Consider the following 23,378-nt stretch of genomic DNA (forward strand, 5'->3'; position numbering starts at 1 on the left):
GAGCACTGCTCTGTAACTTACAGCAACTACTGCAAAAAGTAATCAGGAATTTATTTGTATTCCTCTGTGTGTGCTGGGTGTGCCCACAAGCAAATCTTGTCTGGCAGAAAATCATGTGTGGATGAAACAGATGATAGCACTGGTCTTTGCAAACTTGCTTCATATCAGTACACTGGCAAACACTCTTATTAAGGGCATGGGGCAGTTACCCCCTGTCTGCATTAGGAAGACATGCAAAGGGGAGGATGAAACTGTTGAGGCGAGACTTGACCTCCACACTGGTTATTTTGGGGGTTATGGATTATCTCTAGTGCATTTCCAGGGACCAAATCTGATGGACATTCAGCTGGAGCATATGGCACAGCAACCAGAGTGCACTGTGTGTGCTCCTGGCACACACCTGCCATTTGATTGTCATTAAGAAGAACCCAGTGGGAGCTTGGAGACTGCTCAAGCGTGCAAACCAAAACACCATAATAGGGAAAATGAAATGTGTTTCAGAGCTGTGCTCTTGATTTGTGTTACAGTGGTGACCTAGATCCTGTTGATGGCAGCCCTTCATCATGGGGGTGTTGGGAGGGATAGTGTCTAGCACGCTCCCTGGAGATTGAACATTCCTCTTCGTCTGCAGTTCTTGGGCATTTTTGCCCCTCTGTCCATCCTTCAGTAACAAGGCTGTAAGATAACTGCTCCATGCTGCATCAGAGTCCAGTACAGCCTTGCTTGAGGAGGGCAGGCAAACCCAATTCAAGATATTTTTCAAAATATATTTGCTAAAAATGCAGTAACGGGAAAGCTGCTCTGTTGTTGACCGTGGTGGGGTTCAGAGATGGATGTGTGTTACTCATTTGCCCCTATGTGGCAGCTGAATTACTGTGAGGCATCAGCAACTGAGTCGTCCGAGAAAAGGCTTGTCCACCTCTGGGCTTCACGAGGAAGAGAAATCGACACCTTCTTTTGAAAAAACTTAGAAGAAGTGTAAAACTCAACACGCCTCAAAGTCCTAAGTAAGACAGCAATTGGGAATGAGGAGCAGTTGCATAGAGCAGCAAACAAAAAAGCTTCTGCTTGTATCACTTGGAGCTTCAGGAGCATGAGTGTCTTCTGAAGAGCAAGAGGTCATTGTGGTGGGAGAAACTGCATCTGAACAGCAGGAACACAGCATGGGTCAAGGGATAGCTGCAGGTGCTGATGCCCAGGTGTGACTTGATATCATTTTGGCCTGTTGCAGTAAAAATAGAAAGTGTATATAATTTTGAAACTGATAACTAGTAATTTGAGATTGTTTAGTTTTCTTATAACTGGATATGATATTTGTGTTGCCAGCTGAATGTCCATTTGCGGCAGAGCTATGAACTAACAAATTGTAATATTCAATGCTGGGATGGTTTGACTGGATTAGACCACTTCTGTTTGTGCACTCTACTGCTAACCAAGGAATGAATAGAATTTGTCTCCTTAACACCTATCTGTCTCTAGGTCCCAAATGCAGAAAGTACCGTGTGCCTCTGCCTACTGGGACTTGCAGATGCAGTTGTGGGAGTTGCATGTTTAGTAAGATCAAGTCCGTTGATCTCTGCAGTCGAAATGCAACGTTACTGCTCTGTCCTCCTAGCACAACCAATACATCAGCAAATCTCAAAGGATTTTATGATTGCAGTTGCAAAACCTGTTGGGTTTAGGATGTCTGTCAGAGTTTGAGGGGTTCCTTAGGTGTGGAGAAGCTGTGCAGCTCCTCAAGTCATCATCTTCAGATGTTTGTTCTGGGAGGAGAGAGGAATCAGTGTGGCCACTCATATCCTTCATCCATGTGCAGTGTGTTTTGGAGGTCCCTGCTCTGCTGGTTGCTCTGCCAAAGCCCTGGACATGTTTCTGAAGCATCTCAACAATATGCAGGGCAGAAATGTATGGAGTTTGTGCTGTGGCAGCATAATGGAAATGATCCAACCTGTCTTCTTTCCACACCTGTGATGGAGATGTGATTCAGCTGGGCTTCGTTGTCTGCTGAAAGGGTGCCTATCCTTTGGGTTTTAGAAAGAGGAGATACGAATGCCATTCAGCCAAAGCCAGACAGTACTTCTGTCTGCGCCATGTGTGCAACTCCCTTCCCTGAGGCTGTAGCCACACATGTCTCTCAGCCCTGCATAGGTGGGGACTCTTGGTGGGAGCGGAAACGTGGTGCCTTGCCTGCCATCAGTCTTCTCCTGTCCCTGCCTCTGCACTACTGTGACCAGATCAGAGCACTGGGCTGTGTTTAAAATACCCACCTTGAGGTCTGAGTTGTTGAAAGTTTGCTGTGGCTGGGTTAGTTTAAAGCTGGATCAGTTCCCTAATTGGGTTCGTTTGTACTGTTGTCCCTATGACTGTGCCAGCACCTGAGCAGGCAGGACATGGGGTGGGAGGAAAGCTGTGGTGATGTTTGGTGTAGGCTGATCCCAGGTGTAAGGTAATTGTGAAACTCCAATACTTAAAACCAGTGGCTTCACCACCTCAGACCTTGCAGCAACTTTTTGGGATGCCATGTTGTTGGCCCTATTTTTTTAATGGAAAGACTTGCCTGGGGTGCTATCAGGGATTTGTAGCACAGGAAGGGGAAAGGAATTCAGTCTCCCCAAATTCAAAGCCACATCATTGCATTGATGCCAGGTAGAGTGAGGTGTCTCACCAGGCTTTGTCATGGTCCTGTGTTGAAAGGCTAAGCTGAATGCCATCTTAGAGCAAAAGCTGCAGGCAGGCCAGGAGTCCATGAAAGCACAGCAGTAATCCTTCCTCTCCTCCCTTTTTGCCACTCCTAAGAGTTCAGGATTTCACAGTCGGCAAAGAGGTCTTGCCCAAGGCCTCCTGCCAGGCTTACTAAATATACCTTGAAATTCAACTTTCGGAGTTGTTTTTCCTTCAGAATTTCAGTAAGTCTGGTTGCATTCCTTGCTATAAATTTAATAGTGAAAAATATGCCGTGGTCAAAAATACTGAATTCAGAGTTTTCTTTTCCAGAAATCCACCAGTTTGGCTATCCCAAGAAAAACCTGGTATGGCATAGAGAGCCACAGCCCCTGTGAGACTTGTGGAGTTGCTGCTTAACCTTGGCTATGAGCTGAAGGCTGACGGTGTCTCATCCTCGAAAGGCAGATGGGAGCACCTCTTGTGTACCCTGGGCTGATTGAACGCACTCCCTGGATGTTATTACCCTCTCAACATTGTGACTGACTTTTCCTTTGCCCTTTCTGCCTTTCCTCTTGTGTATTAAGGGAGTCAGAGGACACTGTGTTCCTTGTGTATGCCATTGCCTGCAGAGCCTGGGGCAGGAAAAGGCCTTGTTGGTGATGAGATATTGGATCAGGCTCATTCATGGTGTGCTGCAGCTCTGTGCCCACAGAGTATGTTGAAGTAGCAGCCAGATTTACTGACACCATTGCTTTCTGCTAAGATAAATTTTGGCTGGAGAGTTTAGTCTTCTTGGAGGACTAGGATGAGAGTCTTCATCCTAGAGGAGGTGGATGAGAGAGCTGGTCATGGGTGTCCCTGCAGCCCTGAGGAAGTGGAACCTCTTGCAAGCTCGGTTGCAGCTCCCCAGCTCAGTGTTTTCCTTTGCCTGCATTGAGGCAGACTTGACTCCTGCCTGAAGACATGGCAATCTGTGGAAAGTATCCCTTGGTGCTTGCCAAAATCTGTGCTCAGTGGGGTGGGTGTTCTTGTACAGTGACGGCAGTGAGGTGAGGGTTTCACGAGGATCATTCGATCAGTCACTATCTCTTAGTCATTAATTTGCCCTGCCTTACCTGAAAAGCAAGTTAGCTCGTTTGCCAGTGTCATGGAGAAATGGTTTGTTAAGTTTAGCTTTTAAAATCCCCCTTGAGGCTGGAGGTTTCAGCTCTGCAAGGATCAGCACTGCCCTTCATCTTTCCAGCCTAAGGAAGATTGAGTTTCAAGACATTTTACCATGCCAAAGTCATTCAGAGAAGAGCATGAAAATTAGTGGTCTGTCTGTCCTGTGAAGGACATTACAGGTCCCTGGGGGGAGGTAGGCGGGGGCTCTGAAAGTGGTCGTCTCGACTGAGGTTTCTGTTCCGTGCCTTGGTGAGCTGCACCACTTGGCTGGCTGGCAAGATGTCAGTGATGCTCTGTGTGTATCATCCAAAGCACTTTCTGATCTATCAGGATGAAGGGTTCTGGAGAAATGCTAAATAGTGTTATTAGTGTAAAATAAACATACTTCGATATTTCTGACCCTAAGTGGATCCAGATGCTTTCTTATGGCTGCTGGGTCTGCTTTGGTTTTTCCATGGCTCAGTGTGGCTGTCTGCATTTGTTCAACTGAGATAGGATATGACAGAGAGCTTGTCACAGCATGCTCTTGTCAAGTCTGTAAACCTTTACCTTTACACATGCATACACTCAAATATATATATATCTGTATAAGAATGAAAAAATTACTGTCTTAGTCTAAGACACCATTTCTGAGTCTGACACTTCACACACTTGCCAAGGAACTTGGAATAAACTCAGTGAGTTTATCAGCTTTTATGATCACAGCAGTCAGTTCAGCTGTGTAGGGGAGAAATGGGATTTGGATGAATAACTCAAAATAGTCTCCGAAGGAAGTGAACGTGTCCCTCTCTTTATAGCTCTGATACAAAGAGGGTATTAAACACCCCTTGATATCAGCCACCAGTTGCATTTTTCAACCTGTGGTTGAGCTTTGCAAGAGGTAACTTTACGTCTCTGTTTCACGTATAAAACAATTTCCCCCTGGTTTTAAGGATTATTAACATTTTCATGGTTTCTCTCCTACAGAGAAGAACAAGTCTTCCCCACTGCTTAGGGGTTACATTTTATATGGGCTGGGGTTTTACCAGCACTGGTGCCAGGGTGAGATCAAAGTAGTAGGAGCAGCCGGGTGGTCTTTCCTTCTGAGCACACCAGTGGGAGGTGTTTCCAAGCCAGTATTTCAGTGATTTTTTTTTTTTTTTTTTTTAGACCCCGATTGGGGAGATGATGCCGTAGTGTCTGAAGGGACTCCTAGCTGTGCCAGGGAGACTTGACATTACCTTACACTTTCTGGCAAATACAGAAAGTGTGGATGAGTGTTTTGCTGGTAAAATCTTTTGCTTTGTTAACCGATACTAATAGGTGTATGATGAGCTAATAAAATCTCGTGCGTTCTTAAAATCGGTGATAATAGGATTTGTTATGTGTTGTGATTTGGTGGCAGTTGGAGTAGCTACCCAAGATTTCTTAGCTGGTGTGTGAGATCCAAGGCTTTCACCAAACCCTACTCCATACCCTGCAAACCAAAGCGGGAAATAATGTGTTTTAGAGTCTTAGTTTTCAATAAATTTGGATCAGTCAAAGCTGAATTAGGGTTATATTTGTTCCAGGCACCTTCTCTGTCCAAGCTGAAGTCCACATTCAAACTAAAAGGCAGCTTGGAGGTTGGAGCTGATTCCCCACATCTGTGCTGAGAGCTGCCGTGTGTGCTCATCAGCTCTGATCCTGCCCTGCCTGAGACACTGTTGGTGTATTGATTGCAAAAATCTCTGTGAGTGCTCTACAGGGACCGAATCTAAAAAAAGACTTGTCTGCATTACACACATAAACCCCTTGAGAAGGGGGATTTGGGGTCTTGTCTATCTTTTTGCAGTTTTCTGCAGTCCAGAGACTGTATAATTACATTTTATCGAATCCATCCTGCTGTTCCTTTCTGGCATGGGATACTCCCGGACTAATAGAAAGCAATAAAAAACCTGAAGGTTCTCACTCATTTAATACAACCTTACCTGTCTTTTGTCCAGTGTTGAGAGCTTGCTGTGCTTCCCTGGGTTTTTTTGTCTTCTTACTTAAACAGGAAAGAAATGGCAAAGAAAAATTAAGCCAGCTAAGTAGGTGACATGTACTTAGCTGGCTCAGGCTCCTTGGTTATCAGTCCTATCTTGGGAGGGCAATACAATAAATGACCACAGATTCTTGGTATATTATTTTCCTATCTTGTCTCCTATCTCGTCATATGACTTTAGTGTTGTATCAGTGCTGGTTTTCCTGGTCTTTGGTTCAAAACAGAGTCTTGAGATAATGATGCCACTTACTGCATCATTGGTCCCAGCAGGACTTACCCTGTCCAGAAATACCTGACATGATCTGGTGTATGCAATGACTTGCTGCCATGCAAAGGTAATCGCTCACTGACCCAGAGAGGACTTTTTTTTTTTTTTCCCCCTGGAAACTTATTGTGTGCTTTGAACTGCTGAAAAATACTCAAGAAGACATAAACCCATGAGTTACTACAGACTGCATGCCTGGAACATGCAGGCCATCTCAACATATGGAGTAAATCAGCACGGCTCCGCTGACTTCAGCGCAGCTGCATCTCTTTCTGCTCGCTGTAACCCTGCTCCAGACTGGAGGGATAGTTGTGTGTGAAGAGTGGATAGGAAAAAAACCGTCCTTTTCTCTTCCCTTTTCATAGCTTTACACTTTATGATCGGAATAAATGTACCACAAGTGGAGGTGATACAGTAAATTATTTTTACCTCTCTAGGAGTACTTTATTTGGACATACGCTAAGTTGCCTCTTGTTCCCTTTGCTTCCGAAATCAAGTAGTTGATTAATGCATGCACTTGGTTACTGGCAGTAAAAAATACGTCAGTGGTTAGTTCAGAGATTGGTGTTTCAAAAACCCCACATACACATGCACCTGCACAGAAACGAGTCAGGCAGACCTGACTGTGCATAAAGACAGGGTGGGCAGCACCCATGTAAGCCACAGGACTGGAGAAGAGGAGCTGCTTTCCTGTTTCCATGTGCCAGGAGAAGCAGTGCTATCAGGCTTATGTGTGATGGATCAGAGTGCAGTGGTATTGCTGCAAGCAAAAGTCATGAATTTTAATCAACTTTACTGGCTGCCTTGAAATTTGAGTTGAAAGATAAATGTGAAAAACAGGCAGCTCATATTGTTTCTGGAACAAAACTGCCCCTTTTCTAGTGATTAAAAGAATATTTCTTTTAACTTGATAATCAAAAATACTTCCATCTTAGTTCTGGATTTTTTTTTTTTGGCTAACCCTTTAGATCCTGCCAGCCTCATGTGTCTCCTGGAGCCAAGTGTCACCTCATGGCCACCCAGACAACTGACCTTGGCTGCCAAGACTTCTCAACTGGAGGGGCTTTTTGGCTGTCTGCTTTTAGCCATTTTGAAAAAGGTGGTTTTAGGGCTTTACTTAAATAGTCTTAATGTCTGGTAAAAAAAAATATTAAAAAAAGAATTGCCTGGTGAAAACTGAATGGACTGTCCAGGGAGCTGGAGTTCGGTTTATATTCATTGGGGAACTTCAGCACATACTTGTCCTTCCCTTCTGTTGCTCCAGGGCTGCTTTTAAGATTATTTAGTTGCAGTGTTCATTTGGACATCGGTCTGCTTAATTAAATGTAAGTGATTTGAGTGCTGATGTTGTCTGTGGGGGACGTGGAAGCTTAGGGAAGAAGTGGAGTGAAAATATCAACTCTTGTCCCTGGACAGAACACACACCCATCGTTTTATTTCCAGCCACTGCCAGGCTGGTCTGGATTACTTTAGCAGTTGAGAGTGCTTTCTTTGCTCCTCCGTGCAAGAGTTTGCTTCAGGGGTTATCATAGCTGCTTTTCCTGTTTTGCCATTAAGTCACCTCTGTGCAGGATTAAGTTTGAAGGGCTTTATTTGAGGCCAAACAACTTTTAAGAAAGGGAAGAGGAAGATTAGTCTACAAGCAGCAGGGAGGGGAAAATATTGGTGGCATACTTCTGAGTTGTTCCTCCTCTCTCAAGCACAAGTGCTGTGTTATTTTCTCTTAGAATCTTCTGTGGTGCAATTCCACACCTAATTTCTCATCTCTAAAATCTGTAGGTTCAGCAACTGCTCTGTATCAGTGGAGAGTTCATTGCAACTGCAGCTTATTTGATGCAGAGGCTTATTTGATGCACTGGGAAATTCCTGCTGCCTTCACTAGTAAGAAAGGCAATATATTTTGGAGGCCTAAATTAGTGTGAAAGGGCACATACAAACCTGCTAAGTACAAATTCCAGCTTGTTTGTACTCTCAGTTGGTTACACCCTTGGCTCAGAATCCAAATATTTCAAGAATTTGGGTTGAGGTATATCCTTTCCCAAAAGAGGCATGAAGTTAGATTCCCTTTTTGCATCAATGGGTGCAGTTTCTGCAAGGTCACAAAGGGTTTGCTTGAAGCAGAAATGTTAATTCCTTCAGGGCACATCCAGAAACTTCAGGAGGGGAGATGATGCTTTGCTCTGGTGCCTGGGGGCTGCTCCTTGAACAGCTGAGATGATTTGGCCCTTACTTTGGCTGGAATATGCTTGCTATGAAGGAAACTCACCTGATTTCCTTTTCAGCAACTGTGATGCCTTGTTACCATGTTTTGCTGTACTGGGGCCATTGGTGCTATGCCTGCTTACCCCAGTGGCTGATTTTTCATTTTCTCTGAGGCCTTCAAGCATTTATGTATGCTGAAGCAGATTAGTTTCACTAAGGAGGTTTATTTCAGATGCAAATGCTCGATGAGCTGCTGCACAGATGAAGCCTGCCTGCTTTTCAGTTTTTTAAAAATATTTATTTATTTTAATACTTCACTGTAAACCCTTTCAGTTTTGCTTGCTTCGTCTTTTCATGTTGCTGTGGTGCAGGTATGGAGGTCAAGATGGTAGGAGCATGTTTGGTGGCATTTACCAGCTGTTATGCCACAGTGGGATCAGCCCAGGTGGCTGGTAGGGCTGTTATTATTCCTGATAGTATTCCAGGAGTTCTCCTCCAATACTGAAGAAAGAGAGCATTTGCCAATGTTTCAGGGTATGACATCCACACATCAGGCAGTCAGCTGCCTGAACATCACAGGGTACGGAATGTTGGGGTGGCAGCTCGGGATGTGGGCACTGTGGGGCGAGTAGTTAGTAATCCTTGCACATCCCTTTCCTTGCAGTTACCTGGCTGAGCAGTGCTGGAATGGCGGCTTCGTCTACCTGATCATGTTGCGCCGCATCAAGCGCAAGGCCCCTCTTCCTCCCTCCAACGGCAACAACAGCAACAGCTGTGACCCCAAAGCCAAGCCCAGCCCCGAGCCTGGCGACAGAGCTGCTCAGAATGGGAAAAGGACCAGGAAGTTTGGGGTCATCACCAGAACGCCGGGCAGCAAGGAGAGCAAGGAGAAGCTGGGCTCGGAGCACGGGAACGGGCACTGCACCCCGATGGAGGTGGAGATTGCTCAGCCAGAGACCTCTGAAGCAGAAAGCAACGGGGAAGAGCAGCACCAAGGCACTGGGGCACCCTACCGGTGCCGGCTGTCGGATGGTGGCATGCCAGACATTGGAGACCAGTCTACCCAGGTATGTTTGCATTGGTTTTTCTAGAGAAGGAAGAGCAGCAGGCATGCAAGTGAATTAAGTGGATTTCCCAGGCAATTTCCGTAGTTTCAGTGCTCTGTCCTTGGGCTGAGCCTCCAGGGGACAAGACAAGCTGTCATGGCACTAAGTTTTGGGACGTGGTCCAAAGCAGGAGGGCAGGAGGATTGAAGAGTTAAATAATAATTGTAGGAACCTCTGTCATACTCCATCTGTGATGGAGGGGAAGGTCCTTATATCTCTGACCTCTCAGGGTTGGTCTCAGGATTTCTTTTGTTGAGACAACTGGTGACCCTATGACACTGGGGCAGGAGATGTCAGTGGAAGATGGTAATTTTGTCCTTTGGGGCTTCATGTTTAGCTCTGCCTGGACTTGATGTCACCTTATAGCTCATGTTAACACTGGAATTGAAGCTTCCCTTTTTGATGCACCAGACCACATTGCACGTATTTATGCTACGAAACTTGTTTGGCCAGTGTTTGGGAACCACGTGGAAGTAATTGTGGATTTTTCTCAGAGTTGATGAGATAGATGATTTGTTAATGTTTGGGACAACAGTGGGATTGGGGCTTTCATTGCTTCTCTCTTTGTCCTAATGGAGATCCTAGGGTTTGTTGCCTGCCTAGAATTGCAGCGTTGCTGGATAAAGAAAAATAACCCAAGCCTTGATCGGGTTTCAGTATGCATCTATCACCAGAAGCACCGTCTGCCAGTCTTTCCAGAGGCACTGATAGTATAAACAGATGAACGTTGCTTTGTTGGGCTTGGGGCTGGCTGCAGCAGCTGGTTTTGGTTTTAAGACTTCAAAGCTGGTAACAAAGCAGTATGAGTGGACATCTCATCACTAAATTCTGTTGAGAAAAGCATGGGTTTAAACGTGTTCTCTGAATTAGTGCTCCTCAGCACTACTGCAGGGTGGTGGTGATGGTGGTTGTGAACTCAGAGTAATTTAATTTGAAGTACGTTGTAGGAGCTAAAAGCAATTTAAAAAACCTCTGGTTTTAAAGAACCATAATTGCAAAAAGTTGCTCTTCGCATCAGTGAGACACTTTGAATTTTATGGTGCAACAGAAAGGGTAGGGTGTTTGTGTACTGTTCTAACAAGCTTTGTAATTGTAGTCTTTCTAAAAGAAAACATTAAAAGCTTAAAAATAAATAAATGAATCATTTAGTATTTTGAAAGCTCTGGTCCATATAAAAACTTCTTGAATCTGTTCTGAAGATGTCTAATTAGACACATGTTATAAATGAAGATGATCAGACTTTTTTTTGAAGTGGAAAGCCAAAAATATATATATGTAAAAAAAACCCTCTTGATCCAGAGCCATCTCATGCTAGTGTTACCTTGACGTTTTGAGTCATTTTGGTCTGAGAAGTAAATTGTTAAATTCAGAACATATATGTATCAATGTGAGCAATAAATACATTTTTAATGCAAAACATATACAAGAGGGCTTTGTAAAATGTAAAAACATAGTTGAGGCACTGGAAAAATTTAAAAGCTATAATCTATTCAGCTGTGGTGTATTGCTTATGGAGCCTGTTGGGAGGCGCAGTCATTTAGTAAAATTGCTTCTGTCTTTTTTTTAATTCCCTCTCCCCCCCCTTTAATATTTTGCTTAGAAATATGACCTCTGTCTGTGTCAGTACTAATTACATTTTCCTGACATCTGAATGAGGAGAAATGTGAATAGCTGGAGCCTGAATAGCATGCCTTGATCATCCTTTGCTTTTTAAAGACCACAGGGCCTTATAGAATCCTATCACTTTAGTATCTGTGGGGTTACTGCTATGAGAGTAATGAGTGGCTTAAATCAGTTTCTTAATAAGGGTTCAATAGAGACAGTGAATAAAATTTTCAAAATTATTTGTGTCCTGTTTAAAAAAAGGCAGGGAATAAAGACACTTGGGAGCCTCAAATCTCACTTCCAGCTCTATTTTCAAAGCATGACCTGGCACTCAGGCACGTGAGATCCAGTCATGTCAGGAGCCTTTTGAAAAAGGCATCCAGGATGTCATGTCAGAAGTTGCAGCCTCCTTCCAGGCTTCAAAGCGTGAGCCAAAGCTCTCATAGCCGCAGGATGAGTTATCTCCTCCCGTGCAGGGACAGGGTGGATTGGCAGGGCACCCTCTCCACGGGGAAAGCAGCTCTGTCCCCACTGCCTGCCCCACACTCCCCATCTCCTCCACACATTGACTAATTGAATATCCAGGGCTGTCAGCCCTGTGCCTTTGGGGAGCACTATATCCACTTTGAGGGGAGGAGAGACAGCCTGTGGCAGACGGGAGGTCTGCTGCAGGTGGGAGGAAAGGTTTCAAGAAGCTGCTCAGTGACCAGTATGGATGTGGGAGGACCTGGCTGGTCCTTCCCACTGCTCATTTCCCCTTTCCCACCTCCGGAGGCAGATGGGAGCATTGCTGAAACCGGAATATGGAGTCCAGGAAAATACCTTTTTTTCTCCCTGTAGAAAGTTATTATGAAGTTGTTGTAACCAAAACAGGGGTGAAGAGGTTGGGTTGAATCTGCATGTCTTCAGCCACTGCTGTGCTGATCCCAGCAGGTAGCTCATGGCCAGTGCCTAGGGGATGTCGTGCTGGGAGTGCTTTTGGGGCATCCATATGTCATTTCAGTGCCCTTCACTTTCAGGGTACCTCTCCCACAAGTGTGGGGTTGTTCTCCCATTTTCTCCATACATGCTGCTCACAACAGCAATGCTGGATTGTGAAATGACAGGCAAGATGAATACTGTTTGTCAAGTGAGCCTGCCAGGAGATTCCTGTGTTACTGGTTTGTGTGCATGTGCCAGTCCCCTTCTTCAGGCTTGCTTTCATCTCTCAGATCTTGATCTGTCTCTCCTGTGCACTTGGCATTTGCTATCACTGTGTATAAACAAATCTGCCAGGCTGTTTGCTGGTATGTAACCTTCAGTAAATACTGTACCTGTCAATTAGCAGGCAGCATTTAATGTTTATAGTTGGTTTACTTATGCTGAAATATTTTTAGAATGAACCTAAATGCCTTTCAAAAATGTGGGGATTCAAAGCAGCAAAGCTGTATCTGCCTGGCAGGAAGATCTCTGAAGTCTGGAAACCAGACTTTGGAGAGGACCCAGGCTGGCAGCAGTGAGCAGTCAGGGGCAGTGATTTAAGATCAGGCAGCCTCTGAGCTGGAGTAATGATCCCTCACATTCTGGGAAGACTGGGGAGCTTAAACACGGAAATCAAAGTTTACTTCTTTTATTCAGTGGCCTGAGACAGGTCGTAGTTTTGCAGGCTGATAATTATATAGGCACATATGGAAGAGGAGTATGGGAAGAGACTGCTGGAGTCAACTAAAAAATGATAAATAAAAGGAAACTGTGAGTTTTCCTCACAATAGAGCAATCTCGTGGTTTCACTGTGTTTACTGGTAGGACAGAATCCCTCAGTTTTGTTCTCAATTTCTCTGTCACGTGCTTTTGGAAGATCTGTGGACTGTTTCTGTTGCTGTTCAGCCCGGAGGTGGCCAGATACAGCTGGTATGGACAGGGATCAGAAGTAGGACTGAGGTTTGCAAGGACCAGACTTAGGAGTGTGAAGGGCAGGAGTCTCGTTGTCAAAGGGGACTCGAACTGATCCAGGTCTGGCTGGCACTATGAGGGGCTTTCATTGATGAAGCCAGAAACAGCTTGGCTGAAGATGAGATGTTCCAGAGCAGATTGGCCCCCTTTGCTTCCTCCAGCCACTGCAGGATGCTCTGAAAGTTCTTGAAACACCAACTGTTAAAAGCAAAAACAAGACACTCCCAGAATGCCCTTGAATCCTCTTGCTTCTTTATAGGCATCCAAATTAGTAAGGGCTTGAAATCCAGATCCAGATTTATCAGTGACCAGTGTAAAGGAGATTGGGCAGGGCAAAAGTGCTTTAATCGTGAAGGGAGGCAGTTGAGAGGGGCTGGGACTCTGCATTTGAGTGTTTCTCCATTGTCAGGAATATGGGGCATGGGAGAAGTTCAGGGTGTGCGCCAGGTGTCCTGGCTGCTGGTAGCACCATGGTGTGGGGCTAGGGTGGGATGCCTTTCCAAGATGGAAACAAGTCAGCATCTGGTGTTCCTCCAAGCTGTGTCTGATGCTTTTCTGAAATCACTGTCCATTAACAAAAGGAGGGAGGGGGAAGGGCAAGGGAATATTATTAATGCCTTGCCCTCCTAGAGGTTTTTGGGGAGGTCTAGGCTAGAGGAGTGCTTCAAGGTCTTGCCTCCCTGTTGTTAACCTCATTACTCTGCAGTGTGTTGCAGCCACTAGCACAGTTTGCCAAGCCAGCTTTGCTCTTATAGCCCAGCTGAGCCCAGTTTGCATAGACCACAGCGCTCTCCAGACTCATCAGTGTGTACACAGGTGCACATAGACGTGCATGTGAGCAGGAGTCCACCCAGGTCTTTGCCAGCCAGCACTTGCTTTTGTATTGCTCCAACTGCACGGTACTTGCTCTCTTTTCATCAGCAGCTCTCTTCATTCCTCAAGCCCATTATTGCTTCCTTATTGAGATGGCTTGTCTTGCAAGCGGATGAATGCTTTTGAATTGCATTTTACTTTGCAGCTAGGAAAGGCTGACAGCCTTTCTGTAGCAGTACTTGCCAATTAGTGTTGGTAAATGCCAGCCTTACCTTGAGTTTTGGTTAATGGAAAATGCTCCTTATCTTGCCAAGCAGAAGAGGAAGGCTAATAGGACATTACAGGAATCAAAACATGAGGCTTGAAATAATTCAATGGCTTTAAGCATTTTACTATTTTGTTAAACTTGATGGGAAAAAAAATTCTCGTCCTTTTGCTGTACCAAAATGAAAAACTTGCTGTAAGCAAGGTACTCCAGTGAAGCTGCTGAAGCTAAGTTGCTTTACATCAATTTTTTTTTTTTGGCAACCTAAGCAGTAATTACTGTTTCATCAAGGCTTTTACTGGACTCTTATATTATGCATTTTTTAGACATAAATAACACTGGTTTGAGGTGTTAATGTAGACACTTTTAGTCACGCAAAGGCCATCCTCAGAATCTGATTCTGTTCTTAACATCTTTTTATTTTGTGTTTTCTTTCAGCTTTCATTAACATGAATCCTAGGGCTATCTACTGTCTTGAAGTTTTAATGTGCACTGTGATAAGCATGCCTTCCCTCTTCTTTGCCTGTTTTGGGTTGTAAACTCTCTTAGGGACAAGGACTGTCTTTTAATTGTAGCTGTACAGCACTGACAAAACTTGGCCTTGCTTTCGCTTGGGGTTTTAGGAAGTGCTTTGATGTAGGTTGTAGTGAAATTACAGTTGATATTTTTTTGCTGCCAGTTATGTTCCACCTTGCCATAACAACAATCATCACAACTTTCTGGGGTTAAGTTACCTGCTGCCAATTTTTTTCTACTGACTTAAGGTTCTGCCTGCCTTTACTGTGATTTAAGTGATAGCTACAGCTGTGGTAGCTGTATGTTTTAATTTTGAGTAGCAATCTGTCCTTTTATCCTGTTTTTGTAGTGAATTTTCTGAGGGTGTGATGGAGGGTTGGATGTAGAGATAGTTTGGTGAGGGGTAGGTTGTAATGTGTTAATGTGTTGCCTTTAAGAGAGGTCCTCACTCTTGGAAATGAGCTATTGCCAAAGGCAGCACAGGTTGTGTTGCAGGAGTTCTCAGCCATGCTCAGCTGTCACCAACCATAGGTGAGAGCACCAGTAGGGAAGGCGCTTCCCACCTACACAGAAAGTGGGTCAGGTTTTTTTTTTATTTATTTTGTGTATTGTATTAAAGATACAGCAAACCCACAACTGGAATGCAAATGGCTAGCTTTGGCTGAAATGTAAGTTCGCACCATTTTATGTTTTAATCATTAAGTGTGAATGCTTGAAACCAAGTGGACGTGCCTAAAAATAGAGCATGCTGTTTGCTTAGGTGCTGTAATGTTTCAGGCTTTTAGTTGGAATTATAAAGCTACATACACTTAATTTTTGAGGCAGGGTGCTGAAAGCACTGAGCAAACCCAAAAGATTCCTGTTGCTGACAGATGTAATACCAGTCCCCACAAGTGACACCTCTTTAGCTGGCACTGGAGTGTCGTGACCTACTCTAGGCTGGGCTTTAATCTACTGCAAGCTGCAAGAGTGTTTTCTGAGAAACTTCAGACTAACCAACCAGCCATTCCCAATAGCCCAGCAAGAGAATGAGACTGAGTAAGGTACTTGAGGGAGTGCAAACACTTGTAACCCTTAAAAGCCTAAGCTTCCCAGGGGCAGTTGCCAGACTGAAACCCTCCAGGGTTGGAGACAGCTGAGAAACCATTCGTCTGATCTCTCAATAAGGGTTCAGTTGAAGGCAGGAGTGGAGCAGCTCAGAGAGGTGCAATCCAGATGGTGATGGCTCAGGATGACAAATGACTCCAGCAGATTTTTGTAAGGAGTGATGGTATAGTTCAGGTGCTTGCATTGGTTGATAAAATGTTTAAAAGCCCTTGCCAAGGAAATGATGTCAACATACAGCCTGTCTCGGGAGATGGATCCCTGGGGGACAGTCTGCTTTAAGTCACGGAATTTTCATCCACTCTGTTTCGATGGCTGTTTTGTGTATTTTAATTACGTGTTTGTGTTTGGGGGAGGGTATGTTTTTGCTTTTGACTGTTCCCCAGGCTTCATCCCCTAGGACACTTCTCTTTTCATGGGGAAAGTACTCACATTTCAGTGAAAGGATGCCAAGTGTCTGGCGGCTGTTTGTCCAAACGAGGGGACTTGTGAGATCAGGAGTGGACACTTGAAAGCAATCACAGTTGTGTCTGTGCTCCTGGCTCCTACTTAGTTTGAAGACATGGAAAGTTCATATCCTCAATGAAGTGTAATTCATATTAAGGGCTGCTTTGGTTTGGGGTTTTCCCCCATATTTTAAGTGGTGTAGGAGACACCCACTGTATGGCTTGCATCATCCAGAGGCAGAAGCCAAAGGCTTCAGTGGTTCAGTGCTAAGAAACTTTCATAAGCAGTAGGGATGGACAAAAAACTCCTGTCTTGGAATCATGGCTAGGCTTCGCGAACGAAGATTTAGGAAGGCTCTATCCATGTTTGTTACAGGCACGCTGGTGGCTTATGAGGCCAATATGAATAATTTATTGATAAAGGAATTTAGATTCTTCCTTCCCCTGCCCCCACCCTACTTTTGATTTATCTTGGAGTTTAGCTTGCTTGTGCAACAATGAAAAAACCCAGGGTAGTAGATGAAAGCAGGAGTCCTGCTGTCAGATCAGCCTTAAAAATAACCTGGCTAAGTTCAGACGAAAAATATACTCATTATCCACTAATTAAATAATTGCCCTGTTAAGAATCTGCAAAAATCAGATTTTGGCATGATTTTTTGGTACTGAGTCATTCACATTAATACCTATGATGTGAAGGGTGATGGCTTTTGACTGTATCTTGAGACTGACGCATTCAAGCTGCTCACCTGGTATGTGATCATGCAAGTTAATTCCCCAGCTACCGATCTGTCTTTCCCACCTGCCTGCTGGGGAGTAGGGATAGTGGAGGAGGCATGATGTGGCCCGAGATGGGGCAGGCAGCTGGGAGTAGTGCTTTTAATTTATCCCACATCAGTGAAGGATGCTGGCGAGTGGTATGTGCTAGTATGGCCATCCCAGTGTTCTCCCTCTTCATGGAGAGAAGGATGCTGTGCTACTGGTAATGTTGTGTGTTTCTGTTTGGGGGATTTTGTGCTGGTTTTCAGCTGTGTGTGTGATCAGCACGTTGGCTGCCAGCTGCTGTGAAGCCTATTGAAGTAATTTTTTGTAATGCATGGAACTTAGGACTTTCTCTTAAGTGTCACGTTTCCAAAGCAGCTTCGTGGCTTGTGAGTAAGATCTCACTGTTTACTTCTGCTGCTCCTAATGAGAAACCCTGTGAAGTCTGAAAGAGGGAACTGGTCCCTGCAGACAGACAGTAAAAATTCACGTTGAAATGTGGAGGGAGGGAGACATCCTGCGGGCTGCATTTCGGTCTGTGGCAGTCAGTCGGTGTGTGAATACAGACTCAGTACATGGTTATTGCTATTCTGATCAGGGCTTATCTCTGTTTTTATTTTAAAATTGTTACATGTTTACATCAGGTTCGTCTGAATTGCTGCTGTGACAGAAAGTGCTTTTTCATAGACAACTATTTTACATTTTCCATTTTACTGTCTGGCTTTTTAACTACTTACCGCGTTTCTGTTTTCCATTTGTTTACACCTTGCTCCTGCCAAGCTTGTCTTTAATAAAAGATTTCAAAGCAATTTTTTCTTTTGTATATATAGATTTGCAGCTTCTTGAACACGGCACAGTCAAAATCAGTCAACCCCCTTTAAACTCCCCTGCAATTAGCTAGAGAAGGAGCAGTGTTGGGGGAGAACGGCTCCGACGTCTTTCATTCACTTATTTATTTATTTTCCTCAACAACTCGGAGGAAAAACGTTCCTTTTTGTTTTATTAATGATGTGCTTATGAAATGGAGCGTTTGATGGTATGCACCCGGAGCAGGCAGAAGGCGAGCTTCCCCACGTCGCACTGGCAGTGCGCTCGCTTTCTGATCTGCAGCACGCTAGTTTATTCCAGATGTAGGCTCGCTCTGAACAGAGGCTGCCTGATGTACAATGGCTTCACCGTGGAGAGAAATGGCCTGCAGGGACCCACTAGAAGCTGCCAGCTGTATTCTCTATTCTCGCTTGCAGTCAGTTACATAAGATGACCCTTTGTTTTTGGTTGTTTCCGCCCCCCCCCCCCCTGCAATTAGTCCAAATAGAATATTTATACTGTCTTTAAAAAAAAAAAGTTTTAATTATTTGTAACTTAGGCACTTTGAAGTTGATCAGTTTCAAGTGGAAAAATCTGGTCCAAAGGGCTGCCTGCTTGAAAGAGCCAAGTTGGGAGGAAAGTTGAGTCACCTAAAAGTGATGTAACTGCAGAGAACAAAAATTAGGTATTAGCCCAGCTGCAACCTGACTTGACCATTTGTGTTTCTCCTTGCTGTGTGGAGGAAGTCAAAAAATGCAGGTCTAGAAGGGATTTCAAGGGATGACCAAATCTCATCTCCTGCTCTGAGGCCGACTTTTACATATGTGGGTTCATCGTGCCCGTGAAATCCTTAGTTGGGAGGAATCCACAGTCCCTCCATGTAGGCAGGTCTGCTACTGCTCTGGGATTACAAGCAAAGTCAGTGGGGTGAATCTGAGCAGAATTAACATTTACTCTCAGGAGGTGGGGAACTCTAAAGGGGCATTCTCGCTTCCGATTCCTTTGACACACTTACGGCACACATGGGTGTCTTTCTGAGTGTCCATCTTGGCCAAATCTCAGGTGAATGAAATTTTCTGGATTGTTATATACAGGTATTCATTCCATGATATGTGGTGAGCTCTTTCTCAAATGCTGCTGTGCTTATGACCTGCCTTTGCTTAGAGGGATATAATTTAAGTCTCCTTAAGAGTGACCTGGATATTGCCTGTTCCCTGGCTGTAGCAGAAGCTGGTAGTGCCTCGCTCCCTGACCTTGGTGAGGATGTCTGGAGTTTGAGATACCTGGCTGGACTGGCATCGGCACATCTGTGCTTTGTGCATGTAGTGTTTTTGCACCAAAGGCTGTGGGTGCACGTGTGCATATTTTTTGTGTCACTGGTGAACAAAGCTGGGGGGGAATGTTATTCTGAGTCATTGAAGCTGTGAGAATTATTCTGAGAGGATGGGAAAATTCAAATGTTAATAGAAATATGGAATTTACAGCAGCCAAGCAGCAACCAGAATTGTGCAGCTGATCAAAGGAGACTGGTCAGCAGTTAAACTCGTCCTCTGGGCAGGGATTATGCAGGCTCCAAGGGCAGTGACATCATACCTGCAAACTGCCAAATCTAACTACACTTGGTGTTTCCTTTGGGTATTGTAAGTCTCTGGAGTGGAGTGAATGCACCGAAATCCTAGTTTTCATTTAAAGACTAAGTGAGCTTGTAGTCTTTTTGTTTATGAAGGAAAGTTTGAAAATATGATAATTCAAAAAAAATTTCAAATTTAAACACATGCATCACTACTTTTTTTTTTCCTTTTCTTCTTTTTTAAAGCATTTAGGCCTTGTGTTGTTGAACCTGGGAATCTCCAGTAACTTAACAAAACTGGTTTTAAGTATAATTTAAATGCATTTACAAGTCCTTGGAATTGGCACAGAGCTTTACTATTAAGGCTTTCCTGTGATGAACTAATAGAAGATGCACATTCAAAGCAGCAGCATTTTTATTGAGCTGTGAAGTATCCTGTGCTCCTCTGTGCAGCTTCCTGGGGAGGGAAAGGGGGTTCTGATGGACACCCCCTTTCTCCAGAGGCCTCAAGCAAAGGCTGGCAATCTGCTCTTTAATACTTAGCTTTCAAAATCCTGGAGTGACGTCCCTTAGAGGTGCATGTGTATTGGTGGGGGGTGTTTGCTTTGCAGCGTGTGGTTAAATGAAGAGCTATGAATGTTTTATGAGGAAAAGGGAAAGAACAGTGAGGGTTTCTGATTTCCAGTCGATGCCGAGTTGTTTATTCCCAGTGAAATGCCTGCAGCTGACCAGCGGGGACTCAAGGGACAACCTTTTCTTTCACAGGAGCAGGTGACAGCGGCATACGAAAATGAGTGAAAAAAATACATGTTTGGGTACATGCCAGGTGTTTTTATTGTGGATGTGTTCTTCTGTCCATGTTCAGACTGAGTAGTGTTTTACTTTCAAGTGCTTTTGACTTTAGTGGGCGTTCAAGGGGAATAAGGTGGTGCTTGCACAAGAGCAGCAAAGTCTTGCCATTTGCTGTTATTAAGTGCTATGTAAATGAATATTCAAGAGTGGGCCAGTTAAGGGTAAATTTGGGATTTTTTTTTTTTTGTGTAATAAAATGTGTGACAGTGAAGAGTGCTGAGGAGTGCAAGCCAGGCGCTGCACATAGTGGGCCTTGCTGTAACTCGCATTCCAAAAAGCTTTTGCAGATCATTAAAGGCAATTTTATGACTGCATTGTTAAACTTTATTGAAAGGTCTGCTTCCAAACTGGGTTTAACAACAGGACATCCAAAGTGGCATCTTGTGAGGAGAATAGATGGTCATCGTTTCAGGCTGGGCTTGGCTGGGGGAGGCAGAGGGATTGTATTTCTCTGTTATACTGTCTTCATTATTGGTGCAAGGTACTTCATAGCAATAAAATATCTCTGGAGCATTTTCATGCTGTAGCTCTGTTCTGTTTTTAAAGCGGATAAATATAGTTGACTCTTGGCCCTGCATTTAACACGGTGTCTCATGTATCACTCTAATTTATTTTAAAGTATCCTCTGTCCTGACATGTCCTGTTATTCAGCAGGAGACTGGCCTTTAGTCAGGCATTGAAGACCCCAGTTAAACCTTGTTAGGATATTGCCCATGTTCAAGGCTTTCAAGTTAACAAATTACCCACAGGTGTGTATGTGTTTTCAGGCTCAAACTTTTGGGTAACCTCTTAAGAAACCTGGTTTGTTTTTTATGTTTCTCCTACCTGTGGTTCAAGGGCTATGATAGATTAATATTAATATTCATGTTAACATTCCATTTAGTGATGTTAATATTGATAATTATTAATTATTCTTGTTAATTTTCACTTTTTTCCAATATCTGAAACACTCATACTGCATTTAAAAGTTTCGGTGATTAGGTGAAAAAAAAAAAAACAAAACCAAAAACCCCACATTTTCCTCATTCAATAAAGGCTCTGATAAACAACATTGGCCTAAAATTTGCAGGTTGCTGCCACAACCCTTGGGTTTGCTGTTATATTTAGCAGTTCTCCTTCTCAGAAACAAGCAGCAATTTGTGCATACTCTTCACAGTTTGCCATGAAATTTTAATCATCTTTGCTACTTGGGCGTTTGCATACTGCGAGAACGTTACTTGTGTGCATAACACACCCAGTCAGAAATAGCTGACCTGGTGCCTGGTGACTACAACACATGGCTTAAAAATCCCCTCCAAATTGTGCATTTTGCTGTCTTGCAAGCTTGAAAACTTCCAAGGGTTTTTCATAATTCTGTAATCCTGGTTCTTCCTCTCTCTGGGAGAGTCTTGCCAATTGCCTTACGTGTCTTGCTTGCTTGTTTTTCTCTTTCCTTTTTTTGCTCTTCTGCTATCCATCACACTTGTGTTTCCTTGTGCCCGCTCCTGCCAGTAGGAACTAGTTTGTGTTTTGCATTTTGTATTGCTCTGGAGTTTGTAAACCGCTTTTTGGATACATATTTATAATAATTAAAAATAACCAAAACTAATAAAGGTGTCCTGACCATTGCTTATTACCTTGGTTATACTGAAAATTATTCTCTGCAGTGGGTAAATTTATTATTTACAATCTGTACAACAGCTACCCAGTAAGAAATATTTGATTGGCAGCTGATAATTTGAAGCCGCTGTTTTCTTTCCTGTGTCTCAAATCCTGCAAACCCCTCCAGAGAGGGAAATACTGCTATGTGATGCTGGTCTGGTCCCTGCTGCAACAGTAGCTGTGCTACCTGGTGTTCAAGGTCCCCCTTGGACCACGTCTTGCTCCTCTGCAGCCCTGCACGGCTCATCCTTGAGTTTTGGCGAAGGGATTTGAGGCCTCTGGTTGCTTCGGGAAGGACCAGGGCATTGAGAGCATCACCTCTGTGTGGCTCAGAAAAGCTGCAAACATCCCTGCAAGGAAACCTCTACGTGTTGACCCTGCTCTGTGCTACCTCCTCTTTTCACCCTCCTTCTCTTGGATTGCAGCTAATGTAGCAAAGCTCAGCAAAAACACCCGTATAACTTGAGCTATACAGGTGTGCGGTGATGGGCAGCACGGTGCTAAATAGCTCCCTCCTGTAGCCTCCCAGCCCTCTCTTGGTGTCCAAATCCAAATTCAAGGACTCTCTGCACATTTTCTCTCAGCGAGAAGGTTGCCGCATATGGAAGATGCACATCCTGAAGGGGACGGACGGGCTGGGAATCCAGATAACGGGAGGCAGAGGGTCAAAGAGGTCCCCTCACAGCATCATCGTCACCCACGTGGAGGAAGGCGGCTCCGCACACAGGTGAGGTGATGGTGGTACCTTCATGGGAGTGGGTGTGATGGAGTAGCCATGGACTATCCATGTTAGCCAGGTTCATGAGGCAAGTGTGGGCATTTTGCCCTCCCCGTGAGTGAGGGTGAGAACATGGTATTTTTAGCATAAAAAATTATTTTTGTGTTTGATCACTGAAGCTTCTTCTAGCATGTTTAGTCCAAACTGTAGACAGATCAAACAATTCCTTAGTGATTGAGTGAAAACCAAGGAGCCTGATGGCTTGTAGGGCTTTTTTCCCAAGTCCCTTTTTGGAAGATGGGTCTTTCCCATGGAATTGGCATGTGTGAGAGCATGGGTTATGCATCTCAGGTTGTGCTCACTTCCAATCCTGGCCCTGTTCCCTGATGGAGTGCAGATGGAGCTACTGCTCCCTGACCAACTCCATTGGGTCACGGAGAAGACTTGGGGGATCTCAGCTCTGCCAAGAGGGTGAGATGGCTCTGGCTGTAACAGTGATTTCCTGGGGTTACCTTTCTGAGCCCCTTTATTTGGAGAACAACACACAATGATGGCTTAGTGTCAGTGAGATCACGTGTTGTCCATGCCTCCACATCCCACCATGTGCCACCGGCGCCGGCACTGGGGGAGGACCACCCTGCAGCTCCATGTTCCCGCTCTGTTTCTGCAGGGATGGCAGGCTGATGGCTGGTGATGAGCTCCTCATGATCAACGGGCAGTCGCTGGTGGGGCTGTCCCACCAGGAGGCTGTGGCTCTCCTCCGCTCGGCCGCTGGCCTGGTGCAGCTCGTGGTCTCTAGCAAGGTACAGACCTCTCCCAGGTGCTCTCACAAATGTGCATCTGCAAATGTTTGTGCCAGTGCTTCGTGAAAAGGGCATATTTTTGATAGGCAATCACATGTGCACGTTTGCTCTGCTAAATGTAATGTACAGCAAGATGTTACC

At 44.5% G+C, this 23,378-nt stretch overlaps 1 protein-coding gene across 3 annotated transcripts in view; it reads left to right on the forward strand.

The window, feature by feature from the left end:
• The window catches only part of PDZD2 (PDZ domain containing 2), a 139,522-nt gene that overhangs the window by 60,338 nt on the left and 55,806 nt on the right, over positions 1-23,378 (forward strand). For 2 of the 3 annotated variants that reach the window (XM_051804702.1, XM_051804701.1), the window contains exons 2-4: positions 8,965-9,367; positions 22,301-22,443; positions 23,105-23,237. In XM_051804702.1, coding sequence (XP_051660662.1) covers positions 8,965-9,367; positions 22,301-22,443; positions 23,105-23,237 — 679 coding nt within the window. The remainder of the gene's footprint in view (positions 1-8,964; positions 9,368-22,300; positions 22,444-23,104; positions 23,238-23,378) is intronic. The other variant, XM_051804703.1, reaches the window with a different exon arrangement.

This window comes from Manacus candei, unplaced genomic scaffold (genome assembly GCF_025592945.1).
Source record: "Manacus candei isolate 608988 ecotype Guabito, Panama unplaced genomic scaffold, ASM2559294v1 h1tg000061l, whole genome shotgun sequence".
In the NCBI taxonomy this organism is placed as follows: domain Eukaryota; kingdom Metazoa; phylum Chordata; class Aves; order Passeriformes; family Pipridae; genus Manacus; species Manacus candei.